General features: G+C 46.0%; 1 protein-coding gene across 5 annotated transcripts in view; it reads left to right on the top strand.

Moving 5' to 3' along the window:
- Positions 1-26756, top strand: part of TENM1 (teneurin transmembrane protein 1) — a 1354271-nt gene that overhangs the window by 995524 nt on the left and 331991 nt on the right. For all 5 annotated transcript variants that reach the window (XM_075323916.1, XM_075323915.1, XM_075323914.1 and 2 more), the window contains 2 exons: positions 1996-2115; positions 5348-5609. In XM_075323916.1, coding sequence (XP_075180031.1) covers positions 1996-2115; positions 5348-5609 — 382 coding nt within the window. The remainder of the gene's footprint in view (positions 1-1995; positions 2116-5347; positions 5610-26756) is intronic.

The following is a 26756-nucleotide window of genomic DNA, read 5'->3' as shown; positions in this document are numbered from 1 at the left end:
TGAAATTCTGTCATTGTAGTGCCCAGTACATTATTGTGGCTGTACACTGTGCCCAGCTTGTGCTTTTATAAACATGGTCTGCATAAATTATGTGGGGTCTTATTGCTTCAGTACTGACAAAAATGTGGATGCTAGCTGTGGTTTAGGTACACAGTGGTATGCAGAAGGGAGGGGAACATTTTGATTTGGGAGAATTAATTCATTGTATTTCTTTTGCGGGGGTGAGAAGTCATTCCGCTTTTCCATTTAAATATCTGAATGACGTGTATCAGATGAACACCCTGTACCTGTTTTTTACATAAATATACGTATTTATTAGTATAATTTTTCACTTTTTTACTTAGTCCATCCATGGAAGACTAAATTTTGTTAGTCTGATCACTGGTATGATGTATTGCAATGCACATACATTGAAATATTTTACCCCTGTCAGTGTGACACTTGTGAAACTGTAGAAGGGGAAAAAGCACAATAGGGTCTTACCCGGTATGAGGGTAGACAGAGATACACTCACCTGATGAGGTGCCAGTCACAACCCCCTATGATAGCTTGTGAGTGTCTGGTGGTTTAGCAGCAGCCCCGGAAAAAATTGTAATTTACAGGTAAAAGAGAAGACCGGGTTTATGCCACTGACACTGACAGAACACCCTTTAAGCCATGCTCTTGGCATGGTATAAATGCCCAACATAGCTAACAAACTCAGAGGTCGTAATTTACATCGTGTGGGTGATGATCTGAAGGAAGAGGGAGAGCACTCCCTCTTACAGTTGCCCAAATGCTGTGATCACTGTTGATAATAGCATTTAAGGGGTTAAACAGCCATAGCCAGCGCAGGGACCATCCTTGACTATAGCAGCCAGAGCTCAGCTATCACTTGCGCCAAGCTCCTGTGCCACACGATCACGATGAGCTAGGTTTACACCATAGGTCGTGAACCCTTTCTCGACCAGGGGACTGGGACCAGAGTGTGATTTAACTCACAGAACTAGACAAACAGGGGAAACAAAAACTGTCACACAGCACGCACAGAGGTATAAAACAACAAAAGATTAGGAGGAAAACAAGAGCAGGGTGGAAAACAACAAAACAAAGGGTGAACTTCACAACAACACCAATCATAAAGCAACTCTTTTTACAGCAAATGTGGGACACCCCAGCACACAGACCAACACAGCATAAACTTTAGTCGGCGTGGGTGGAAGATCTCCTCCAACCTAAGTATGAGAGGAGCAGATGTGATAGGCTTCCTTAGAGCATTTGGTCTTTGAAGCCTAACAGGCAGGCTAGCAGAGGTTAACTCTTGCTAGCTTGTCTATGACTGAGCACTCTGCTGGTTGATGCCCGAGTCTGCCTGTATAGATCATAAACACCAGTGAAACCATCGGGCGCAGTGTCAGAATCTGCAATGTGAACAGCATCTTATGCTACCATGACAGTTGGTGAGTTGTGTGTAAAACTCTGTGTGACAATCACTTTGAATACTATATAGCCAGCAACAGAGATGACAAAGTAGTGATAAACCACTTTTAGGGTTCCAAGGTTTGTCTTATAGCTGGGGACTCAACCTTCTTCTGCTAAATTGCAAGAGCTTTAACTCTTTGCCAAGAAGTTAGAGTGGTACAGGGTTAAAGCAGGACTAATAGCTATTAATTTATGTTACTTGGATGTTATCGGGTTAATCAAAATATTTTTATCTACAGTATTTTTCTGAAAGTGTGCCACAACCTAGATTAAACCCATTATTTTTGTGGGTTAGGATGTATTGGTGGATGAGCCAGACAGAAAGCAGACAACCTTGGTGAATATATCAAGAAGATAAACTATCATTCAGCCTGAGAGCCCGTAACTTGGACTTTAAAAAATGAATATCCGATTCAAGACCCCTGAAATTTGCTACTAGTGTAGGCCGGAACAGACATACTGTAGTTTTTTATCATCTGCTTAATATCTATAAAATTGATTTAACTTGGCAATAATTCCCCTTCTTTCTTTTAGTCGTTCCTGTGTGGTTCGAGGTCAAATACTAGCTGTGGATGGGACACCATTGGTAGGAGTCAATGTCAGTTTTGTGCATCACAACGATTATGGATATACAATCAGTCGTCAAGATGGAAGGTATAAGTTTTGTTAATCATTTTTCAATTAATGCTGAACATCTGAACATTTCTAGTATTAGCACAAAGCCAATCAAGTAATTTAAACCCATTTTGCACTAAAGGGGTTGTCCATTACTTTAACCGTGATGGCCTATCTTTACAATAGGTCATTAATGTCTGATCGGCCAGGGTCTACACCAAGGACCACCGCTGTTCTCGTTGCCACCGGCGGTAGCAGCCATGGCCGGGTACTATACATCCTCTTCCCATTCAACTCAATAGGGGGTAGATCTGTGCCCGGCTGCAACCACTATCAGAAGACAGAGCAGCTCCTGAATTGAACATTTCCAGCTATCTGCTACTGCCGCCGGCACCAGGAACAGTTAGTGGGCGGGGATACTAGGTGTCGAACCCCGGAGAATCAGATATTGACTACATCTCCTAAGGATAGGCTATCAATGTTTAAGTAGTGGACAACTTCTTGAAGTAATCTTGTGTATACATTACAGATCTATGGCAAGTGATACTTTAAAGAAGCCTATGCTTGGTTTACAATTACAATTTGCATATTCAAAATTTACTTTTATTCAGAAGTAGTCCAGTATATATTTTCTAAACTAAATTGGGTCAGTGGCTTTCTCTAAAAGGCGCTAAGAGATAGACACTACCTGTATTTTATAAAATGATGATGAACTAGAAAGTGTGGAAGCGCAATGTCCAGCCCCTGGTACACAATTATGCATAGATATTTATACAATACATATGGTACATTTGTAGTATGATCTATATAGACTATAAACTAGTTGTCAAAGCTTTTGCTCTCTCCAAAACAATATTTCTTGAAGCACAGAACCACTTATGAAAATCAGTGGAAAATTTTGCAAGTACACCTCATTCATCATGTTCATTTATGATCGGTGTAAAAAGCTGACCCACAAAAAATACACTTGGGGAAAAAATAACCCTTGTTTTCACCAAGGACATGTTTAGTTGCATTATTTGCCTGAAGTAGTATTGTTTCAAAGTCTGAGCCATATCCTTTTTTTTATTTTACCCATCAAAACATGTATTATCTCAATAAATCTATCAGTTTGAAGCAGATATATTTATGAGTAATGGCATATTTTGTTGTGTCATTTCGGAGCATTGATATATATTTATTGCACTTATTTAAACATACATGGTGACTATTCTCAAAATGAAAATGGGGTTCCTGTTTCTAGAATATTGGCATTTTCATTTTTTTTCCCTATATTGTCATAATTAATAGATTTTATATCTACGGAGGCACTCTAGAAATTTAGAAGAGACAGCAGTTGATATATACCATAAGGAAAACTATTTCTATACAACAATTAACTATGTGGAATAGTCTACACACAGGACAGTAATTAGTAGTGAGAATAGGAATCAAATGAATTGCTTAATCGTCACCCCCTTCTTAAATATTATATTCCCCAATGTGAAAAGGTCGTCAGAAGATAATGAAAACACAGCTGCCCAATAGTGCCAATTAGCTTCAAGGCTCACGTGACATGACAATGTCACATGAGACTTGGGAGACCTGGCGCCAACACTGCTGGAACGGCGCCAATGGAGAAGGTGTTTTTATTTTACGTTGAGAAGGTAGCATTTAAAAATGGTTGTCCAATTAGTGAACAACCCCTTTAACAACAGGGGTAACACTTTCAAAAGGGTCAAAAGGGCCTTTTGCTAAAACATTTAGATCATGTCTTGCCTTAAGGATGCTTTACACGCAGAGATATTGCTAGCGATGTCACTAGTGATCGCACCCGCCCCCGTCGTTTGTTCGTCATGGGCAAATCGCTGCCCATGGTGAACAATATTGCTGGTACGCGTCACATATACTTACATTCGTACGACGTCGCTGTTGCCGCTAAACAACCTCTTTTTTAAGGGGGCGGTTCGTTCGGTGTCACAGCAACGTCACTGAGCGGGCCACCAATAGAAGCGGAGGGGCAGAGAGCAGCCGCATTCACGTCACTCCCACCTCATTGCCGGAGGACGCAGGAACACTTTTGTTCGGCGTTCCCGGGGTGTGACATTGAGATTGCAAGTAACAAAACCACTGGTACATACTACTACGTTGTACAGTATCAACAAAGAAACTCCATAATTAGCCTATATTTCATTCAGACAATCTTAAACTTCTAATAATGTCTTCTATTCATTAGAGGTGATTGCATTGATCTGCAGAGAATCGGCTTTGAGTTTCTGATTCGATTCACTTGAATCAGCCAAAAATGAAAAATGTTTTGCGCCAATTCACACACTGTTGAAAGTCACAGTCACATTTCCTCATAATGCCCTTCAGGTATCATATCACATGGTCTGCAGCAGCCAATCAGGAGGCTTATTACAGCCAGTATGAAAGATGAGGACAGGCCATGAGTGCCATGTTATGGTTTGTCATCATTTCACACAGTGCTCACAGTCACAGTTAAACTTCCTCATAATGCCCTTCAGCTATCACATCACATGGTCTCCAGCAGCCAATCAGGAGGTTTATTACAGCCATTATAAAAGGACAGGCCATGAGTGCTATTTTATGCTTTTACAGCATAGGTATTGAGGTCAAAGATCACAGCTCATTCATATAGGGACAGAGAAATACCAAAATACATTTTTGTTCTGCTACTGCACTAGTGTTAAACCACATTTAAACTGGGAGTGGGAATGGGATTTAGTCTGTGACTAATAATCCAAAGATTGAAGTGAGATAGGGAGGTGCTGTACCTGCATAGTCACTGTGATTGTGAAGTCATCAATCTATGATATACTGCAGTAACAGCACCTTAAGAACAGCATTTTTTTTTTTTAAATGTTCCCACACAGAAATTGCAAATGAAGAAAGCACTTTAATACTGTGTACTAGTATTGCTATTAAAAAAGAATCTCGAAACCTAAGCTTAGGTTGCACAAGCAGGGAAGCCATAACGTTAGTTATTTAGCATTTTTTGGGACTCTAAATGTACCTCTAGCCACCTCCATCCTTACGTAGAGATCTGATTATCCTCTCTTGGGTTTTGGTAAAAAAATAAATAAAATAAGAAATAAATACAGAAGAATTCTGTCATATGCACATTACAAAGCAAGGCATGCTGTGCCTTAAGATCTGACATAAGGATCAGTCTTCTCTCTATGACACTGTGCATAAACTCTGAGCATGTAATACCATACTAAATGTGTCAGCTTCACTCATGCTATCTTGTTTTGTCTCATTATCTTAGTTTTGACCTTGTCACTCTTGGTGGCATATCTATCACTTTACTGTTTGAGAGATCGCCCTTCATTGCTGTGAAGAGGACACTGTGGCTTCCTTGGAATAAATTCATTGTGGTTGACAAGGTGGTGATGCAGAGGTCAGAGACGGAGACCCCATTATGTGATATGAGTAGTTTTATCAACCCCAATCCAGTTGTTCTTCCTTCACCATTAACAACCTTTGCTGGCTCATGTTTACAAAGAGGACCCGTCATCCCAGAACTCCAGGTACTTTAATCTTATATATACTTTATACTCTATCTTTTTTGTTTGTCAAGTATAAATTCTTCCCTTGTAGCTAAATGTGTCCCCAAACCCTTTCATTTTATTTTATGTCTCTTATTGTTGCCCTAGTCATTCTTGTTACTAAGCAACAGTCTTGGCGCAATGTTAAAAAAGAATATGACCACGGACCATGACACTCATGACAAAGCTGTGTCCAGGGATGGTTTGCTCTCAGTAATGAGGCAGTCTGCAATAGTCCCAATAGCCGGTGCCTATGACCTCCCGGAAGACAACACTGTAACAATTGCTCTATTATATCTAGTAACCTGCATGTAATATCTTCAAGGATTTTATTAAATGTTCTTGAAAGAAAAATGTAATTTCATATATTTTATATAAAATATATTTCAAATATATTTTTTGTATAATATGTTATATCTCATCCTTTTTAACATTATTTTTTTATGCATTATCGTAAAATTATGATAAATAAAGCTAATTACAGTATGTGAACACCACCCTATAGTGTATTGTATAGTATCCAAATAACATAACCATACAGTGCTCAAATAACAGGACTATAAGGTGACTATATAACTCCTAGAGACAATTTCCTATACAACATTAACCAATGACTAAGCTTGACAATATGCTGCAAATATCAAAACTGCTGGCACTCAACTCTGTGAGGCCAACACTGAACACACTTTTGTAATGGTTGATTGAGTCAGTTGGTTGAGTGAAATCCCGGGAATAAAAATTACTAGTACCCGGGATCATATTTAGATTTTTATTTTTTTTGTGAAATATTATCTAATATATAAAGCTGAGTGTGTGTGTGTGTGTGTGTGTGTGTGTGTGTGTGTGTGTATGTCCGCTAAAGAAATCCACAAAGTCGCATTTACAATCACAAAATTTTGCTCAGCTACCTCTTTTGTCTCAGGGAACATCATAGACTATGTTTTGAGGGGAAAATTTAATTACACGCATTAGTTAATTGCAAAAAAGACCTGCTTACATTACAGTCAATGGATCTAAAAATGGATCTGTTATTATCGACTGTTGTTATGGTGAGAACAACTGTGGAAAGAAAAGGCACAAATAGGGTTTTACCCGGTATGACACATGGGGGCAAGTGTGGGTTAGAACACTCACCTGATGGGATTGTGCAAGTCACAACCCCTATGAAGGCACGTAGTAAGTGTGGAAGGCAGCAGTCCCGCAGTGTAGAGATAATCCAAGAGGTAGAGGAGAAAGCAGGTTTGAAATACCGCGCCAAGCCACAGAGAATCCAGATGCTTTTTAGTAAATCCCTTTCTTTATTTTTTACACAGGTCTACGCGTTTCGAGGACACATCCGTCCACATCATCAGGACAATGTACAGAGAAAGATTAGTCTTTCTCTGTACATTGTCCTGATGATGAGGATGGATGTGTCCTCGAAACGCGTAGACCTGTGTAAAAAATAAAGAAAGGGATTTACTAAAAAGCATCTGGATTCTCTGTGGCTTGGCGCGGTATTTCAAACCTGCTTTCTCCTCTACCTCTTGGATTAGACTCCTATTATGGACAGAGAAAGAGACACACACAGAAAGAGACACACACAATCACATAGAGAGACATACACAGAAAGAGTCACACAGTGAGACACACACACAGAAAAAGACACACACATATAGAGGGACACATATACAGAAAGACACACAGAGGGACCTACACACACAAAGAGAAACACATACAGAAAAAGAGACACACAACTCTGCTTCTATTTTGCTACAGGTTATTAATAGGAGTTCTGATTGGTTGCTATGGGCAACGAAGGACATTCTCGCTATAAGACAGCTTATGTGTCAGTTAATATGATTTTGGTGGAGAGACAGATTGAGAGAGAGTCGGTGAGAGACAGGCAGAGAAACTGGGAAAGAAATAGACAGGGAGAGACAGAGAGAGAGGGAGTTGGAGAGATGGACAGAGAGAGACAGACAGAGACAGACACAGAGAGAGAGACAGAGAGAGAGACACAGAGAGGGAGACAGACAGAGAGGGAGACAGACAGAGAGGGAGACAGACAGAGAGGGAGACAGACAGAGAGGGAGACAGACAGAGAGACAGACAGAGAGGGAGACAGACATTGAGAGAGAGATACAGTTACTATATCAGGCAAAGTTGGGTACTGCAGGTAGTTCTACTGACAGATATTTTTACGGACACATTCCAAAACCATAATAAATCATTATAATTATTAGTGATCCATAATCCTGATTGAAGACATCAGCTGCATTCACTATAAATTGTAAAATTAACATAATTGCAGTCAAAATATTTTGTATAAGACTCTTCAGTCTCCCCAAAAATTACGGACTTCTTATTTTTTTTTATGGACTAGGCAAAAAATTGAGTGTTCTGTAATTTATGAACAGTTGGTAACTCAGGATCAATGTCCTTCCATAGCCAAAACATGAGGAGAGCCCACCATGCTCCCAGCATCCATCCTGTATCATAGGAGAGGTTGCCCAGGAACCAAATTTTATGGGGGTTCAAAATTTCACTCTGCTACTATTGTGGTTTGGAGAAATTAGTATTTATCCATCAATCTAGCTGAGTAGCTCTCAGCTGGAACCAAAAATTCCTATGCAGAGCACAATAGTCAAGATGAGCTTTATATTAGCTGCTGCAGACAATTATTGAGATGACAAATCTTTCAGCATGATAAAGATCTTTGTGGAGACACTAGGATCAGTGGGTGCTCTCGTCTGCTGGCCTGGGTGTCTTTAGAAAGTCTGCATGGACTGGCGCTCATCCCACTGAATGCCAAAACACCTTTTTCATGGGCAGAACACTACTCAGACAACACAAAATGAGGTTACCACACTCCAGTAAGACTTTCTTGGGTTCCCAACTGACAACAGTATGTAGCACATTCCCAGCAAGGTCAAGAGATGGTGCAAGTGACATGTATAAAAACCTCTGTGACTTCAGGGCATCCAGGGTCACTACTCCTGCAAACAGCACCACACTTTTGACAGACACCTAGTGAGAGGAGATAGCGACAAGCTTAAAAAGCTGTCTTAGAACAGGAAGGTATGTGACCAAGTGAGTGGATAGTCCCAACCTATGTTCTCCAAAAGAATTTGTAGAGTCAGTGTTGGGTCATGGAGCAGTTCTGTAATCTACCCACTGGAACCAGGATCCCTAGGCTGAAATCCTGTAGAATCACCAGTGATAGGAGCATCCATTTTTGTATCCCTCAGCTTCTATTTCAGGGCATTGTGTCCCACAGCATTTAGGAAAGGTAATCATCGTTATTCACTGGTTCAATTGTCCTCCTGATGATGCAGATTAGAACATCACAGGGGGCTGAAGCAATCCACAATCAGCAGGTTTTCACTAATTTGCATACAAAAAGGGCACTGGACAGTCCAACATAAAACAATGGTTAAGGAGCATTAAAAGAAAGCAGTCAGCTCACCCTTAGGCTAGGTTCGCACACTGCGTCTTTTTGACGCTGCGTTTTTGTGCGTTTTTGGCACAAAAACGCACCTGCGTCGAAAAAACGCATAAAAAAACGCATGCGTTTTGCCGCGATTTGGTGCGTTTTTGGATGCGTTTTGCTGCGTTTTTGATCTCAGCGTTTTGCTGCGTTTTTCCAATGCATTGCATGGGGGGAAAACGCAGAAAAACGCAGGAAAGAACTGACATGTCCATTTTTTTTTTTAACTCAAAAACGCAGGTAAAAAAAACAGATGTGTGCGGACAGCAAAAATGAAAACTCATAGACTTTGCTGGGGAAGCAAAGTCCTGCAGTTTTGAGGCCAAAAACGCACCCGAAAAACGCAAAAAAACGCCGTGAAAAACGCACTGTGCGCACATAGCCTTATGTGGTCATATGTGGGCTCCTGGAATCCCCACAGAAAGGCGTGGTCTGGGGCGGTAATCAGTAAGAAAAAAACAAAAAAAAGTCAATCAAGGAGAATCAGTATGGAATTTATAAAATGAATCATCTTTAGCCCCTTAATGACCGTGGGCGGTAATATTACGTCCTAGTGGTCACAGTGTTAATCCCCGCAGGCTGCTGCAAACGGCATGCGGTGATCAGTGCACATGTCAGCTAATTTGTACAGCTGACATGTGTGCCTACTAGGCACGAGTGGAATCGTGTTCCGCCTGAACTTTTTAACCCTTAAATGGCACTGTCAAGAAGTGACAGCGCCATTATAATCGTGATCGCGCTAAAACTTTACTTACAGCCCGACACCGGAAATCACGGGACATGATTACAAGGATGTAATGGTTGTCATGGTAGCACAGGCTCATGTGATGACTCCTGTAGCTCACATAACTAAGGTCCTGTAAGAAACAGCCGAGTGCTGCCTATTACAAATGATGACCTTTGCTCCCGATCTGAGCGATGCTCCTCTGATCGTGAGAAAGGAACAAGAGATCAGACATCTGATCCTTATTGGCCCCTATGGGGACTGTTAAAAAAAAGTAAAAGTTTAGAAAAATTAAAAAAAATAAAAAACCCTAAAAGTTCAAATCACCTCCTTTTCAACCCATTGAAAATTAAAGGGTTAAAAAAATAAAAAAATATACACACATTTGGTATCGCCACATTCAGAAATGCCAAATCTATCAAAATATAAAATCAATTAATCTGATCGATAAACGTCGTAGCGGCAAACATATTCCAAACGCCAATATTACATTTTTTGCCTGCCACAAATTTTGCACAAAATGCAATAACAGGCAATCAATACGTACCATCTGCGCAAAAATAGTAACATTAAAAATGTCAGCTCGAAAATACACAAAAAAATAAGTCGTCACTGAGCCATAGATCCTGAAAAATGAGAATGCTATGGGTCACGGAATATGGCGCAAAACGTACGCCACTTTTTTCTGACAAACTTCTGATTTTTTTTAACCCCTTAGATAAAATTAAACCTATTTATGTTTGGTGTCTAGAAACTCGCACTGACTTGAGGCAGCACATGAACACATCAATTTTAACATCTAGTGAACATAGTGAATAAAATATCTCAAAAACAAAAGTACAATCATACTTTTTTTGCAATTTTTCCACATTTGGAATTTTTTTGACGTTTTCCAGTACACTATATGGTAAAACTCATAAATTCATTTAAAAGTACTACTCGTTCTGCAAAAAATGAGCCCTCACATGACCATATTAACTGAAAAATATAAAAGTTATGTCTCTCGGAAAATGAATGGCGAAAAACAAAAACGTAAAGGACAAAATCGGCCGGTCGTGAAGGGATTAATGTATCAATGATAAAAAATCCAGACAAAAGCAACAAAAAATGGTGTAGACAATTTGCCATTGTGCCCCCCCCAAAAAACTAACTCATTTCAGCAGTGCTAATGGCTATGCCTTAAAGGGAACTGGTCAGGTGCCATAGGCACCCACAAGCAGTTTTGGGTGCATATCTACAATCCTTGCCTAACAGTTTCTGTATACAATAAATTACATACACAGATCTTTAGAAAAAGTATTTCTAAAAAATGTTTAGGAGATACTTTTGAGGGTTGTTACAAGTTGCAGGGTCGTTAGTTCCTCTAATTAGTCTGCCCACTTATCATGTAATCATGTCCCTGTGGGCATGATAACAAGCTATACAATCCCCAGCATCACTGCATCTTTATACGAGGCTGCGCGTACCTCTCAGTATTCAGTGCATCCAACTCCGGGTGTAGGCTAAATGCTCATGATCAGAAGTCACCACACTTCCAGTCATGCGCACTACTCTAAAGCCGGGTGTACGCGTTCCGGATTCAGAGAGGTGAAGTGCACATGCCCGGAAGTGCGGTGACTTCTGATCATGCGCACTGAGCATACACCAGGCATTGGACGTGCTGAATACTGAGAGGTATGAGCGGCCTTTTATATAAATGAAGTGACGCTGGGCATTGTATAGCATGTTATCATACCCACAGGGACATGATTACATGATAAGTGGGCAAACTAATCAGGGGAACTAATGCCCCTGCAACTTATAACAACCCTCAATAGCATCTCATAAACGGTCTTCAGAAATACATACAAAGATCTTTAGAAAAAGATATGTTATTATATACAGGAACTGTTAGGTAGGGAATCTAGATATGTACCAAGAACTGCTCATGGTTCTGGGTGCCCTAGGCACCTGACAGTTTCCCTTTTCCCTTTAAGGTATAGTCACTCTCACTGCCAAAATGAGTTGGTTTTTTGGGGGTGCACAATGGCTAAATATCTACACCATTTTTTGTTGCTTTTGTCTGCTTGGATTTTTTTACCATTGATACATTAAAGCTGATTTATGTTACGTCTTCCACACTGGTTCTCCTTCATCGATGGATTTTCCCTGTTTACTTCCAACATGGAACAATGGCCCATGTCCCTTTACTCACTAAATAAAGGAACAATACTTTTGGCACAATTAAGAATAGTTCACCACCACAGAAGTTTCAAGATTTCCTCGATGCCGAGTCATCACACTGTTCACAGGCAGTTACTGAGATGACATAGCCTGTACTGCACATAGCTCTATGTGCTTGGAAGAAAAGAGGTTCAAAACTGGATTTAGGGGGGTGCAAATGGTTCATTAGGGGAGCAAAATATCTATCCCCTGGCACTGGAATCCCAACTATTTCATTGGGCAAACGGAACCTGATGGCCAGTAACTCCATTGTAGACTGCTCAAAAGAGAATGAATAAAGGCCCTTTTACATACAGCGACATCGCTAGCGATGTCGCTTCCGATCGCACCCGCCCGCGTCGTTTGTGCGTCACGGGCAAATCGTTGCCCATGGTGCACAATATCGTTAGTCCCCTTCACACGGACTTACCTGCCTAGCGACGTTGCTGTGGCCGGCGAACCGCCACTTAGCAACGTCACACGGCAGCCTTCCAATAGAAGCGGAGGGGCGGAGAGCAGCCGAAAGAAAGTGACGCCCAACTCGTTGCCGGAGGACGCAGGTAAGGTGGTGTTCGTCGTTCCTGGGGTGTCACACGTAGCGATGTGTGCTGCCTCAGGAACGACAAACAATCTGCATCCAGCACCATCAACGATATTTAGGATCAGAACGACGTGTCAACGATCAACGATAAGGTGAGTATTTTTGATCGTTAGCGGTCGCTCGTATGTGTCACACGCAACGATGATGCTAACGAGGCCGGATGTATGTCACGAATTCCGTGACCCCAACGACATCTCGTTAGCAATGTCGTTGCGTGTAAAGTGGCCTTAAGGCAAATGCACCCTTGTGAGAAGAACACAAAGTGAAAAGATGACCCACAGTGAATAAAACAAATATTAAACGATTTACAGTGTAAAACTGAATAGACCTTCAGTTGGAAATTGAAATATTTGTTGTTAGAAGTGTCTTATGATAATATCTACAGAATAAAACATGGATATGTAAATCTTCAATGTTTAATTCATTATATTATACTCATGGAAATTATTCAGATCCAGCACCCCATACTGTAAAATCCCTTCTGTATGGCGCCACACTTCAATACACCTCTTTTTATTTGAATTTTGTCTTCATGGTGAAATGTTAAATTTATAGTATATATGAAAATCTAAGCCGTGAAATAATGAAAAAAAAATGTTTCTTCTTGAGTGATTCCTACACAGTGTTTTTGTTTTCCAGTGAACTGTGTTGGCTGCATTTTGTAGGTATTTTCTTTACATCCTTAGTGCTACAAAATAACACTCCAACTCTTACAGATGAATCTCTGAGAAAGCCCATTGCAATGCTTGAGTTTGACCCCTAAGATTTACTTCATGCAGGCTTAATATACAGCCGCTTATTTTGACACACTTATTGCTTCTTCCCTTTTATCATCTCCACAGTCAATAACATAAATCTAGGCCGCTGAATCCAGCCACAAATACATCTACCTGCTTCTCATCTAGACCAGATGCTAACTCATTGAACACAGCCAATTTAAAGTTTACTTCTTACACCCGACATCTAATTTTTTCCGTTAATTTGAAAGATAAAAATGTATGAAATATATATATATATATATATATATATATATATATATATATACAGTTAGGTCCAGAAATATTTGGACAGTGACACAATTTTCACGAGTTGGGCTCTGCATGCCACCACATTGGATTTGAAATGAAACCTCTACAACAGAATTCAAGTGCAGATTGTAACGTTTAATTTGAAGGTTTGAACAAAAATATCTGATAGAAATTGTAGGAATTGTACACATTTCTTTACAAACACTCCACATTTTAGGAGGTCAAAAGTAATTGGACAAATAAACCAAACCCAAACAAAATATTTTTATTTTCAATATTTTGTTGCGAATCCTTTGGAGGCAATCACTGCCTTAAGTCTGGAACCCATGGACATCATCAAACTCTGGGTTTCCTCCTTCTTAATGCTTTGCCAGGCCTTTACAGCCGCAGCCGTCAGGTCTTGCTTGTTTGTGGGTCTTTCCGTCTTAAGTCTGGATTTGAGCAAGTGAAATGCATGCTCAATTGGGTTAAGATCTGGTGATTGACTTGGCCATTGCAGAATGTTCCACTTTTTTGCACTCATGAACTCCTGGGTAGCTTTGGCTGTATGCTTGGGGTCATTGTCCATCTGTACTATGAAGCGCCGTCCGATCAACTTTGCGGCATTTGGCTGAATCTGGGCTGAAAGTATATCCCGGTACACTTCAGAATTCATCCGGCTACTCTTGTCTGCTGTTATGTCATCAATAAACACAAGTGACCCAGTGCCATTGAAAGCCATGCATGCCCATGCCATCACGTTGCCTCCACCATGTTTTACAGAGGATGTGGTGTGCCTTGGATCATGTGCCGTTCCCTTTCTTCTCCAAACTTTTTTCTTCCCATCATTCTGGTACAGGTTGATCTTTGTCTCATCTGTCCATAGAATACTTTTCCAGAACTGAGCTGGCTTCATGAGGTGTTTTTCAGCAAATTTAACTCTGGCCTGTCTATTTTTGGAATTGATGAATGGTTTCCATCTAGATGTGAACCCTTTGTATTTACTTTCATGGAGTCTTCTCTTTACTGTTGACTTAGAGACAGATACACCTACTTCACTGAGAGTGTTCTGGACTTCAGTTGATGTTGTGAACGGGTTCTTCTTCACTAAAGAAAGTATGCGGCGATCATCCACCACTGTTGTCATCCGTGGACGCCCAGGCCTTTTTGAGTTCCCAAGCTCACCAGTCAATTCCTTTTTTCTCAGAATGTGCCCGACTGTTGATTTTGCTACTCCAAGCATGTCTGCTATCTCTCTGATGGATTTTTTCTTTTTTTTCAGCCTCAGGTTGTTCTGCTTCACCTCAATTGAGAGTTCCTTAGACCGCATGTTGTCTGGTCACAGCAACAGCTTCCAAATGCAAAACCACACACCTGTAATCAACCCCAGACCTTTTAACTACTTCATTGATTACAGGTTAACGAGGGAGACGCCTTCAGAGTTAATTGCAGCCCTTAGAGTCCCTTGTCCAATTACTTTTGGTCCCTTGAAAAAGAGGAGGCTATGCATTACAGAGCTATGATTCCTAAACCCTTTCTCCGATTTGGATGTGAAAACTCTCATATTGCAGCTGGGAGTGTGCACTTTCAGCCCATATTATATATATATAATTGTATTTCTGAACATGTTTTTGTAAACAGCTAAAATAACAAAACTTGTGTCACTGTCCAAATATTTCTGGCCCTGACTGTATATATATATATTTTTATATATATATATATATATATATATATATATATATATATATATATATATATATATATATATTTATATACAGTATACTACTCAAAATTTAAAAAGCAACATGAAGAAGTAAAAGTACTCGAAATTTGAAATTTACAGGATGGGTAGACATGCTGTTGATATGCAGGTGATATACAAATTGAACCAAATTTTTAAAATATCTTGATTTATACAGTATACAGCGCAACAAGCAAAAATCCACCTACTTACCAACCATGATTGATATCAGTGAGGCTATTGGTGTTTGTCTTGAATATTTTTTTCAACACTAAATGCACTTGGGTAAATTATCATAAACCATTGTTGGCAGCTCCCTTTCCAATAACTGACTAATACGATTTCAAAGGGGCTCGATGGGAGACAAATCCAGAGAAGCAGTAGACCATGTAACAAGTTTAGGAAGGATGATCACAGTAGAACGAGCAACATGCAGCCTGGCATTTTTGTGTTGAAAAAACAGCTTTTAGGAAACTTTGGAGAAAAGAGAATCATGAAATCAGACAAAAATGATAGAAGAAAGGATTTTGCACAATTCCTGTTCAACCAAAAGGTGACGAAAAGGATTGATTTCAGGGCTCTTTGTGGTCACTCAAGGTCTTTCACACCAAACTCACCCAGCCATGCCTTTATGCACTTTCTTTTGTGTTTTGGGCCACAGCCTTGCTAGAACAGAAAATTGCCTTTCCCTAAACTGATCTCATAAGGTTGCAAGTATACAAGTTTCCAAAATGTATTTAGGTTTGTTGAATCATTGAGATTTCCCTTTACTGAAATTATGAATTCTATGCCAACCCCTAAAACATAACCCCGTAGTATAATTCTTCCTCCATCAAGCTTTACAGTTTTCCCAATTCAGTAAAAAAAGTAACATTTCAGTGGCATTTGCTAAACCCAGACTTGTCCTTCAGACTGCAAGATACAGAGGCGTGATTTGTCACTCCACAGAACATTTTCATTGCTCCAGATTTCAGTAGCAGCATGCTTAAACCACTCCATCCCATGCATGGGATTGTTCTTGGTGATGTAAGGCTTGCATGCAGCCCCTGTGGTGTACTAGTCTGCATCATCTTGAGGACAAGTGAACTAGAGAACAATGAGGGAGCAGCCAAGATTATCTTCCCCCAATGTTGTGGGACAAAATGACCAGAAATGGGGGTTGAGGGATATAAAAAGGGGCCCGCTCTTTTCACTGGTTATTCTATAGGACGTCAGTGTTTGGGACCCTGGTTTCAGCTAGTGGATTACAGAAGTACTCAACTATCTGTCGCGGGCGGAGGAGGGGACGCAGCGCTCTCCCTACTGCTCAGGTCCAGCCGCCGCTGCCGCTGTGGCCTGCTGCTGCTCGGTGGCTCGAGTGATGGGCCGGATCCCGGGGACTCGAGCAGCGCTCCTCGCCCGTGAGTGAAAGGGGATTGGTTTTTGGGATTGTTTATTGTCCGTGACGCCACCCACGGTTGTGGTGACTGTGTGGACACCACCGCTGCTCTGTATGGGGATCCCGGGAGCGGTGACAGGGAGCAGCAAAGTTGTTAGTTCTCGCCTCCGTGGGTATGGGGTGGTTGTCCCGGGGCCCAGCGATGAGGTGTAGGATGAGGGATGGCAGGGCCGGTGCAGGGCTTGGTCAGGTGCAGGGATGCGGGGGCAGCACTGTGCCTCACGGCACGGTGGTACTCACTCAGCCTGAGATGATGACACAGTTCTCGGTAAAACACACGGCTGGAAAGACGGTTCCCACGGACGGCTGCTGTTGCTTTTCCCCAGTAGTTAACGGTGACTGCCTCTTTTCCTGCACCTAAGTTCACTGTTGGTAGCGATGGATTCCCACCGGTAACCCGCTCCCCGACTTGGATATGGGCCGAAGGAGCCCCTCTTTGCCCGCAGGCGCTGGCCCTGAGAAACTGGTTCCCTGGCGGTGGCGGTGTCTCTCGCATAGGGTTGGACTGTTACCTTCAATCGGGACTTAGTTGTTTGGAGACCCGGAGGTCCCCTTCACTGACGGATTTGGCAAATTCACGGCGACTCCAAGCCTTGCCGGGATCCGAAAGACCCCTGCCAATGGTGCTGGCTTCTCCTTGTGTACCGGTCCGGTACCGCCGGGCCACTACCCGTCCGCGGTCCTTTCGGCAACTCCGATCAGCCTCCACTGCAGACGGTCACCGCCGTCTGCTAACCTTGCTGTCTCAGTCCGGGGCACACACCCGGACCAACTTCAGGCTTTCAAACTGTCACTACTCTCCCTGTACTCCTTTCCTCTCCTCTCACTTTGAACTCCAAACTCATCTACCTTGTTTCCCGCCTCCAGGACTGTGAACTCCTCGGTGGGCGGAGCCAACCGCCTGGCCCACCCCCTGGTGTGGACATCAGCCCCTGGAGGAAGGCAACAAGGATTTAAGGTTTAGCTTTGGTGTACCTATCCGGGGTGTAGAGTGTGGTGATGTCATTACCTGTGACCCTGGCTTGCCCAGGGCGTCACATTCCCCCTTAGCAAAATGCAGACCGTCCGCGGGCTGCCCGTCCAACACCGGTTTTATTTTTCTGAAAAAAGATAAAACATAATACAAGTATAATAACTTCATCCCACAGCGGGAGGCACTTTGCTTAAACGTTACGGTAACATTTCAAATGGTTGCTGCTGCCGCTCTCTCCCACCCAAGTAACCTGGTCCTGATGCTGCCCCTAAGAAACAGGCAGCACCCCTTGACCCCAGTCCTGAACCAAGTCACCCGAGCGGGATCTGTCCTCCCCCTCCAGAGGGTAGCCACCGGTTCCGGTGGTGGTTGGGCCCCAACCTGCTCCACTGCGGGCCCTCCCTCCAACCTGCCTCTCCAGAGGCGGTAACGGTTAGCTGCAACAAAACATTTTTATTTACATGCCACTTAACGTTTGTGGTTGCCCTGCAAGTTCTCGGACCTGTTCATAGAGAGTTCCCTATGCATAAACTGTGGATGGTCCCCACGGGGACAACGGTGCCGGCAACGACCGGTTTCAATCAGGTGCAGACAATCAGATGACTTTTCGGTTAATTATTTCTCTTATTATTTTCTTATAACTTTCAACTTGTAAACACACACTGGTGGTCCCAATGGGGACGGTGCAACGGTGCTCCGCTGCCATCACTCTGATTCTTCAGCTGAGGCGGATCCATCCTCCGCCACCAGCATATCAAACATGCACTGACATGCCTGCTGTGACAGGGGTGCCCGGTATCCATTTCCACCGGTGCGCGGGGTGTAGAAAACCACTGGGTCTCCTTCATAGCGGGGACGCTCACTTGCCCCCTCTAACTCAGCAGTGGGCCCAGGGCCGGAGTCATCATCAATTAGTCCTGCGTCAGGCGGGTTGCCGCCAGCTGCCGCAGCCTCCTGGCCTCCAGCATGCAGCACATCAGATCCTTCTGCAGTAGCACGGGGCAGCAGGTCAGGCGAATTTACACTGAGGCGCCCCATAAGTAACGGCAAGGATGATGCATAGGTCGAGACTAGGCCGGGCCCCTCAGCCGCAGAAGCCGGTCCTGGTAGGACATAGGGACGTGGGTCACCAGTCGGCTCTGTTACATCCGTTCCCCTCCCGTACATCGGGGCAATTGCAATCAGCATCTCCACCTCATTGGTCCACTGCTCCATCATCCGGAAGATCTGATCCTGTTGACGTTGGTGGAACGCAATCACCCGGGCCTTCATCCATGCCACGGTCCTGGGCTCGGGGTCTGGCGCAACCACTGCCGGGAATTCTGGCACATTTTTATTAAGGGGCCGCGGTCCTAGCGGTTCCCCCGGGAGTGTTTCAGGGGCGTCCTTAGCGTCTGCAGCCGGTTGGTCCGCAGGGGCGGATTGGCAGGGTATCGCTACCGGTTGGGCAGGTAGCGGGCCTAGTGGCGAGGCGGCAGCAGCTAACACGGGTAGCGGGGAGAGAGGCAGAGTGAGCGGATGCAGGCCGGGCTCCTCAGCTTCAATGGCCGATCCCTCGGGAATACAGGGGCGTGGGTCTCTTACCCGCTCCTCCAAATCCTCTTCCACCTCGCGTCTCCGCATAGCAGCCACCACGTCCGCCATGTCGGTCTCCCACTCCTCCAGGAGGAGCTGCATATGGGCTTGCAGACGGTTATTCAACGGGGCAGTCCGGTCTCTCAACCACATCGCCGTGCCGGGTGCGGGAGCGTCCTCGTTGGAGGTCGGACTGTGCATCTTCACAATCGAGTCTTCCATGAACCCAGTATCGCTGCAGAGTCCTGGCGTCTCTGCTTTTATAGCCGCGGCTACATGCGACCAGTCGCCATTTCATCCCCCTTAGACTCTTTTCGGCCCCTCCTCTCTCGGGGCGGGGTTTTGGCCTTCGCGCCTCCACTACTCGAGGAGACGCTCGAGCGGGAACTTTTCGCACCAAAGATGGCGGTTTCTGAAATTTTCTGGCCGGATACCTCCGGCTATAACAAGGAGCACGTCTACCCAATGGCAGAGCGGTAAGATCCTATTCGTGACGCCAAGTTGTCGCGAGCGGAGTAGGGGATGCAGCGCTCTCCCTACTGCTCGGATCCGGCCACCGCTAACGCAGCGGCCTGCTGCTGCTCAGTGGCTCGAGCGATGGGCCGGATCCCGGGGACTCGAGCGACGCTCCTCGCCCATGAGTGAAAGGGGATTGGTTTTTGGGATTTTTTATTGTCCGTGATGCCACCCACGGTTGTGGTGATTGTGTGGACACCACCGCTGCTCTGTATGGGGATCCCGGGAGCGGTGACAGGGAGCAGCAAAGTTGTTAGTTCTCCACTCCGTGGGTAGGGGGTGGTTGTCCCGGGGCCCAGCGATGAGGTGTAGGATGAGGGATGCAGGGGCAGCGCTGTGCCTCACGGCACGGTGGTACTCACTCAGCCTGAGATGATGACACAGTTCTCGGTAAAACACACGGCTGGAAAGACGGTTCCCACGGACGGCTGCTGTTGCTTTTCCCCAGTAGTTAACGGTGACTGTCTCTTTTCCTGCACCTAAGTTCACTGTTGGTAGCGATGGATTCCCACCGGTAACCCGCTCCCCGACTTGGATATGGGCCGAAGGAGCCCCTCTTTGCCCGCAGGCGCTGGCCCTGAGAAACTGGTTCCCTGGCGGTGGCGGTGTCTCTCGCATAGGGTTGGACTGTTACCTTCAATCGGGACTTAGTTGTTTGGAGACCCGGAGGTCCCCTTCACTGACGGATTTGGCAAATTCACGGCGACTCCAAGCCTTGCCGGGATCCGAAAGACCCCTGCCAATGGTGCTGGCTTCTCCTTGTGTACCGGTCCGGTACCGCCGGGCCACTACCCGTCCGCGGTCCTTTCGACAACTCCGATCAGCCTCCACTGCAGACGGTCACCGCCGTCTGCTAACCTTGCTGTCTCAGTCCGGGGCACACACCCGGACCAACTTCAGGCTTTCAAACTGTCACTACTCTCCCTGTACTCCTTTCCTCTCCTCTCACTTTGAACTCCAAACTCATCTACCTTGTTTCCCGCCTCCAGGACTGTGAACTCCTCGGTGGGCGGAGCCAACCGCCTGGCCCACCCCCTGGTGTGGACATCAGCCCCTGGAGGAAGGCAACAAGGATTTAAGGTTTAGCTTTGGTGTACCTATCCGGGGTGTAGGGTGTGGTGATGTCATTACCTGTGACCCTGGCTTGCCCAGGGCGTCACATTCCCCCTTAGCAAAATGCAGACCGTCCGCGGGCTGCCTGTCCAACACCGGTTTTATTTTTCTGAAAAAAGATAAAACATAATACAAGTATAATAACTTCATCCCACAGCGGGAGGCACTTTGCTTAAACGTTACGGTAACATTTTAAACGGTTGCTGCTGCCGCTCTCTCCCACCCAAGTAACCTGGTCCTGATGCTGCCCCTAAGAAACAGGCAGCCCCAGTCCTGAACCAAGTCACCCGAGCGGGATCTGTCCTTCCCCTCCAGAGGGTAGCCACCGGTTCCGGTGGTGGTTGGGCCCCAACCTGCTCCACTGCGGGCCCTCCCTCCAACCTGCCTCTCCGGAGGCGGTAACGGTTAGCTGCAACAAAACATTTTTATTTACATGCCACTTAACGTTTGTGGTTGCCCTGCAAGTTCTCGGGCCTGTTCATAGAGAGTTCCCTATGCATAAACTGTGGATGGTCCCCACGGGGACAACGGTGCCGGCAACGACCGGTTTCAATCAGGTGCAGACAATCAGATGACTTTTCGGTTAATTATTTCTCTTATTATTTTCTTATAACTTTCAACTTGTAAACACACACTGGTGGTCCCAATGGGGACGGTGCAACGGTGCTCCGCTGCCATCACTCTGATTCTTCAGCTGAGGCGGATCCATCCTCAGCCACCAGCATATCAAACATGCACTGACATGCCTGCTGTGACAGGGGTGCCCGGTATCCATTTCCACCAGTGCGCGGGGTGTAGAAAACCACTGGGTCTCCTTCATAGCGGGGACGCTCACTTGCCCCCTCTAACTCAGCAGTGGGCCCGGGGCCGGAGTCATCATCAATTAGTCCTGCGTCAGGCGGGTTGCCGCCAGCTGCCGCAGCCTCCTGGCCTCCAGCATGCAGCACATCAGATCCTTCTGCAGTAGCACGGGGCAGCAGGTCAGGCGAGTTTACACTGAGGCGCCCCATAAGTAACGGCAAGGATGATGCATAGGTCGAGACTAGGCCGGGCCCCTCAGCCGCAGCGGCCGGTCCTGGTAGGACATAGGGACGTGGGTCACCAGTCGGCTCTGTTACATCCGTTCCCCTCCCGTACATCGGGGCAATTGCAATCAGCATCTCCACCTCATTGGTCCACTGCTCCATCATCCGGAAGATCTGATCCTGTTGACGTTGGTGGAACGCAATCACCCGGGCCTTCATCCATGCCACGGTCCTGGGCTCGGGGTCTGGCGCAACCACTGCCGGGAATTCTGGCACATTTTTATTAAGGGGCCGCGGTCCTAGCGGTTTCCCCGGGAGTGTTTCAGGGGCGTCCTTAGCGTCTGCAGCCGGTTGGTTCGCAGGGGCGGATTGGCAGGGTATCGCTACCGGTTGGGCAGGTAGCGGGCCTAGTGGCGAGGCGGCAGCAGCTAACACGGGTAGCGGGGAGAGAGGCAGAGTGAGCGGATGCAGGCCGGGCTCCTCAGCTTCAATGGCCGATCCCTCGGGAATACAGGGGCGTGGGTCTCTTACCCGCTCCTCCAAATCCTCTTCCACCTCGCGTCTCCGCATAGCAGCCACCACGTCCGCCATGTCGGTCTCCCACTTCTCCAGGAGGAGCTGCATATGGGCTTGCAGACGGTTATTCAACGGGGCAGTCCGGTCTCTCAACCACATCGCCGTGCCGGGTGCGGGAGCGTCCTCGTTGGAGGTCGGACTGTGCATCTTCACAATCGAGTCTTCCATGAACCCAGTATCGCTGCAGAGTCCTGGCGTCTCTGCTTTTATAGCCGCGGCTACATGCGACCAGTTGCCATTTCATCCCCCTTAGCCTCTTTTCGGCCCCTCCTCTCTCGGGGCGGGGTTTTGGCCTTCGCGCCTCCACTACTCGAGGAGACGCTCGAGCGGGAACTCTTCGCGCCAAAGATGGCGGCTTCTGAAATTTTCTGGCCGGATACCTCCGGCTATAACAAGGAGCACCTCTACCCAACGGCAGAGCGGTAAGATCCTGTTCGTGAAGCCCAGTTGTCGCGGGCGGAGTAGGGGATGCAGCTCTCTCCCTACTGCTCGGGTCCGGCCACCGCTACCGCAGCGGCCTGCTGCTGCTCGGTGGCTCGAGCGATGGGCCGGATCCCGGGGACTCGAGCGACGCTCCTCGCCCATGAGTGAAAGGGGATTGGTTTTTGGGATTTTTTATTGTCCGTGATGCCACCCACGGTTGTGGTGATTGTGTGGACACCACCGCTGCTCTGTATGTGGATCCCGGGAGCGGTGACAGGGAGCAGCAAAGTTGTTCGTTCTCCACTCCGTGGGTAGGGGGTGGTTGTCCCGGGGCCCAGCGATGAGGTGTAGGATGAGGGATGGCAGGGCCGGTGCAGGGCTTGGTCAGGTGCAGGGATGCGGGGGCAGCGCTGTGCCTCACGGCACGGTGGTACTCACTCAGCCTGAGATGATGACACAGTTCTTGGTAAAACACACGGCTGGAAAGACGGTTCCCACGGACGGCTGCTGTTGCTTTTCCCCAGTAGTTAACGGTGACTGTCTCTTTTCCTGCACCTAAGTTCACTGTTGGTAGCGATGGATTCCCACCGGTAACCCGCTCCCCAACTTGGATATGGGCCGGAGGAGCCCCTCTTTGCCCGCAGGCGCTGGCCCTGAGAAACTGGTTCCCTGGCGGTGGCGGTGTCTCTCGCATAGGGTTGGACTGTTACCTTCAATCGGGACTTAGTTGTTTGGAGACCCGGAGGTCCCCTTCACTGACGGATTTGGCAAATTCACGGCGACTCCAAGCCTTGCCGGGATCCGAAAAGGCCCCTGCCAATGGTGCTGGCTTCTCCTTGTGTACCGGTCCGGTACCGCCGGGCCACTACCCGTCCGCGGTCCTTTCGGCAAGTCCGATCAGCCTCCACTGCAGACGGTCACCGCCGTCTGCTAACCTTGCTGTCTCAGTCCGGGGCACACACCCGGACTAACTTCAGGCTTTCAAACTGTCACTACTCTCCCTGTACTCCTTTCCTCTCCTCTCACTTTGAACTCCAAACTCATCTACCTCGTTTCCCGCCTCCAGGACTGTGAACTCCTCGGTGGGCGGAGCCAACCGCCTGGCCCACCCCCTGGTGTGGACATCAGCCCCTGGAGGAAGGCAACAAGGATTTAAGGTTTAGCTTTGGTGTACCTATCCGGGGTGTAGGGTGTGGTGATGTCATTACCTGTGACCCCTGGCTTGCCCAGGGCGTCACATATCCAACAGAGATTTCATGAATTTGTTTGGAGAACCTAAATTGGGATTATCTGGTCACCTGGTCACATACCTCCCTGTGCTTGGTTGGCTTCATAAGCTTGCTGCTTTCTCCTCTCAGTGGTTGCCTGCCAAAATCAGGTGCTGCTAGCTGTGGTAGTGGCCCTGGATGACACGAAGTTGCATAAGTTCTAATACCTGGTGAGTCAGCAGAAGGTTGAGACTCTGTCACTTGTACCATCCTTCCTTGCAGGGAATGTCTGTTGGAAACCCAAGAAAATCTTACGGGAGTGTATTAACCTAAAGCTGGGTTCACACATAGCGACAGCGACAACGACATCGCTGTTACGTCACCATTTTCTGTGACGTAACAGCGACCTTGTAAGTCGCTGTTATGATCGCTGTTTAGCTGTCAAAGACAGCGACGCAGCAGCGATCATAACGTCGCTACATGTGCAGAGAGCAGGGAACCGCGCACACTGCTTAGCGCTGGCTCCTTGCTCTCCTAGCTACAGTACACATCGGGTTAATTAACCCGATGTGTACTGCAGCTACATGTCACAGTGCAGAGAGCAGGGAGCCGCGCACACTGCTTAGCGCTGGCTCCTTGCTCTCCTAGCTACAGTACACATCGGGTTAATTAACCCGATGTGTACTGCAGCTACATGTCACAGTGCAGAGAGCAGGGAGCCGCGCACACTGCTTAGCGCTGGCTCCTTGCTCTCCTAGCTACAGTACACATCGGGTTAATTAACCCGATGTGTACTGCAGCTACATGTCACAGTGCAGAGAGCAGGGAGCCGCGCACACTGCTTAGCGCTGGCTCCTTACTCTCCTAGCTACAGTACACATCGGGTTAATTAACCCTATGTGTACTGCAGCTACATGTCACAGTGCAGAGAGCAGGGAGCCGCGCACACTGCTTAGCGCTGGCTCCTTGCTCTCCTAGCTACAGTACACATCGGGTTAATTAACCCGATGTGTACTGCAGCTACATGTCACAGTGCAGAGAGCAGGGAGCCGCGCACACTGCTTAGCGCTGGCTCCTTGCTCTCCTAGCTACAGTACACATCGGGTTAATTAACCCGATGTGTACTGCAGCTACATGTGCACAGAGCAGGAGCGGCGGAGGCTGGTAACGAAGGTAAATATCGGGTAACTAGGGAAAGGTCTTCCCTTGGTTACCCAATGTTTACAGTGGTTACAGCTTTCCGCAGCTGCCAGACGCCGGCTCCTGCTCCCTGCTCGCTTCATTTCGTCACTCTCTCGCTGTCACACACAGCGATGTGTGCTTCACAGCGGGAGAGCGACGACGAAAAAATGAAGCAGGACATTCAGCAACGAGCAACGACCTCACAGCAGGGGCCAGCTCGTTGCTGGATGTCACACACAGCGACAGTGACGGGACGTCGCTGCAACGTCCCAGAAAATGGTGACGTAGCAACAACGTCGTTGTCGTCGTCGCTGTGTGTGACACCACCTTTACCCTGTGTTGGCTGAGTAGCATTCTTCCCATGGGGAAGGAGTAGAAAAGATAATCATGGCTGTTACCTCTTGGTTTAATTGTCCTTAATATGAAACAGACTAGTACACCGTAGGGGGCTGATGTAATCTGCTATCAGCAGGCATTCCATAAGCTAGCACTCAAAGATGGGATTGGACAGTCCAACATGAAAAAATAGCCAATAGCCTACCGAAGAGGTAGGCTATATATATCCAGCAACAAATTTAGCTTACTGGTGGTGCCATAACAGTTATTTATGCACAAGTTTTCCCTCCTGTGTTGTTGGTAAAGAGTGAACGTTTTCCGTTCCCCTGTACATTGAAATATGTTGACGCCATAAAACACATGAACCATTTTGGCCTCAACATTTTTTCTGGTTTTAATTGGTGTTAGGATCACTGTGTGTATTTACGTTATTTTTAATAACCCAATTAAAGGTTAAGTTTTATTATCACATGTTGCTATAATCTGTTTAAATTGTACATGTTGGAATTCTCCTCTAATACCTACTGGTTTTGAATTGGTGCTATATTCGGCTGTTTGACTACTTCTAGACTCTGAATGAATTTAGCATCTAACTCTCCTAATGGCACTTTAAGTTTGATATTTTTGGATGACAATCAAACCTTATCACTTACTTTAAAGACAGTACCCACTGAAACTTTTCTATCGGCCTTCTGCTTTTGTCGAAATCAAATACATCCGACACATTGTAGAACTCACATATGGATACTCCAAGCAATATAGAGAATCAGAATAAACGGAGTCATATTCCAATTTATTTTAATATAAAAATGTACAAATTTGATTAAATATAATTCATAATTCATAAAGTAGACATACAGAATAATAAGGGGAGATACAGTGCAAGAAAATAGGGCAGCAGTTGCCACGGAATGGGATTTGTGAGAAGCACAGTGTCAAAATTGCACAGATGGCAGCATGTGCACAAGCAAGCAGCGTTTAAGCAAACCGTATAAGGTTAGTGACTATAGCTATGTTAGA

Source organism: Anomaloglossus baeobatrachus, chromosome 9 (assembly GCF_048569485.1).
Source record: "Anomaloglossus baeobatrachus isolate aAnoBae1 chromosome 9, aAnoBae1.hap1, whole genome shotgun sequence".
Lineage (NCBI taxonomy): Eukaryota > Metazoa > Chordata > Amphibia > Anura > Aromobatidae > Anomaloglossus > Anomaloglossus baeobatrachus.
Note: the sequence above shows the minus strand (reverse complement) of the source record. Positions and strands in the feature narration are given on the sequence as shown.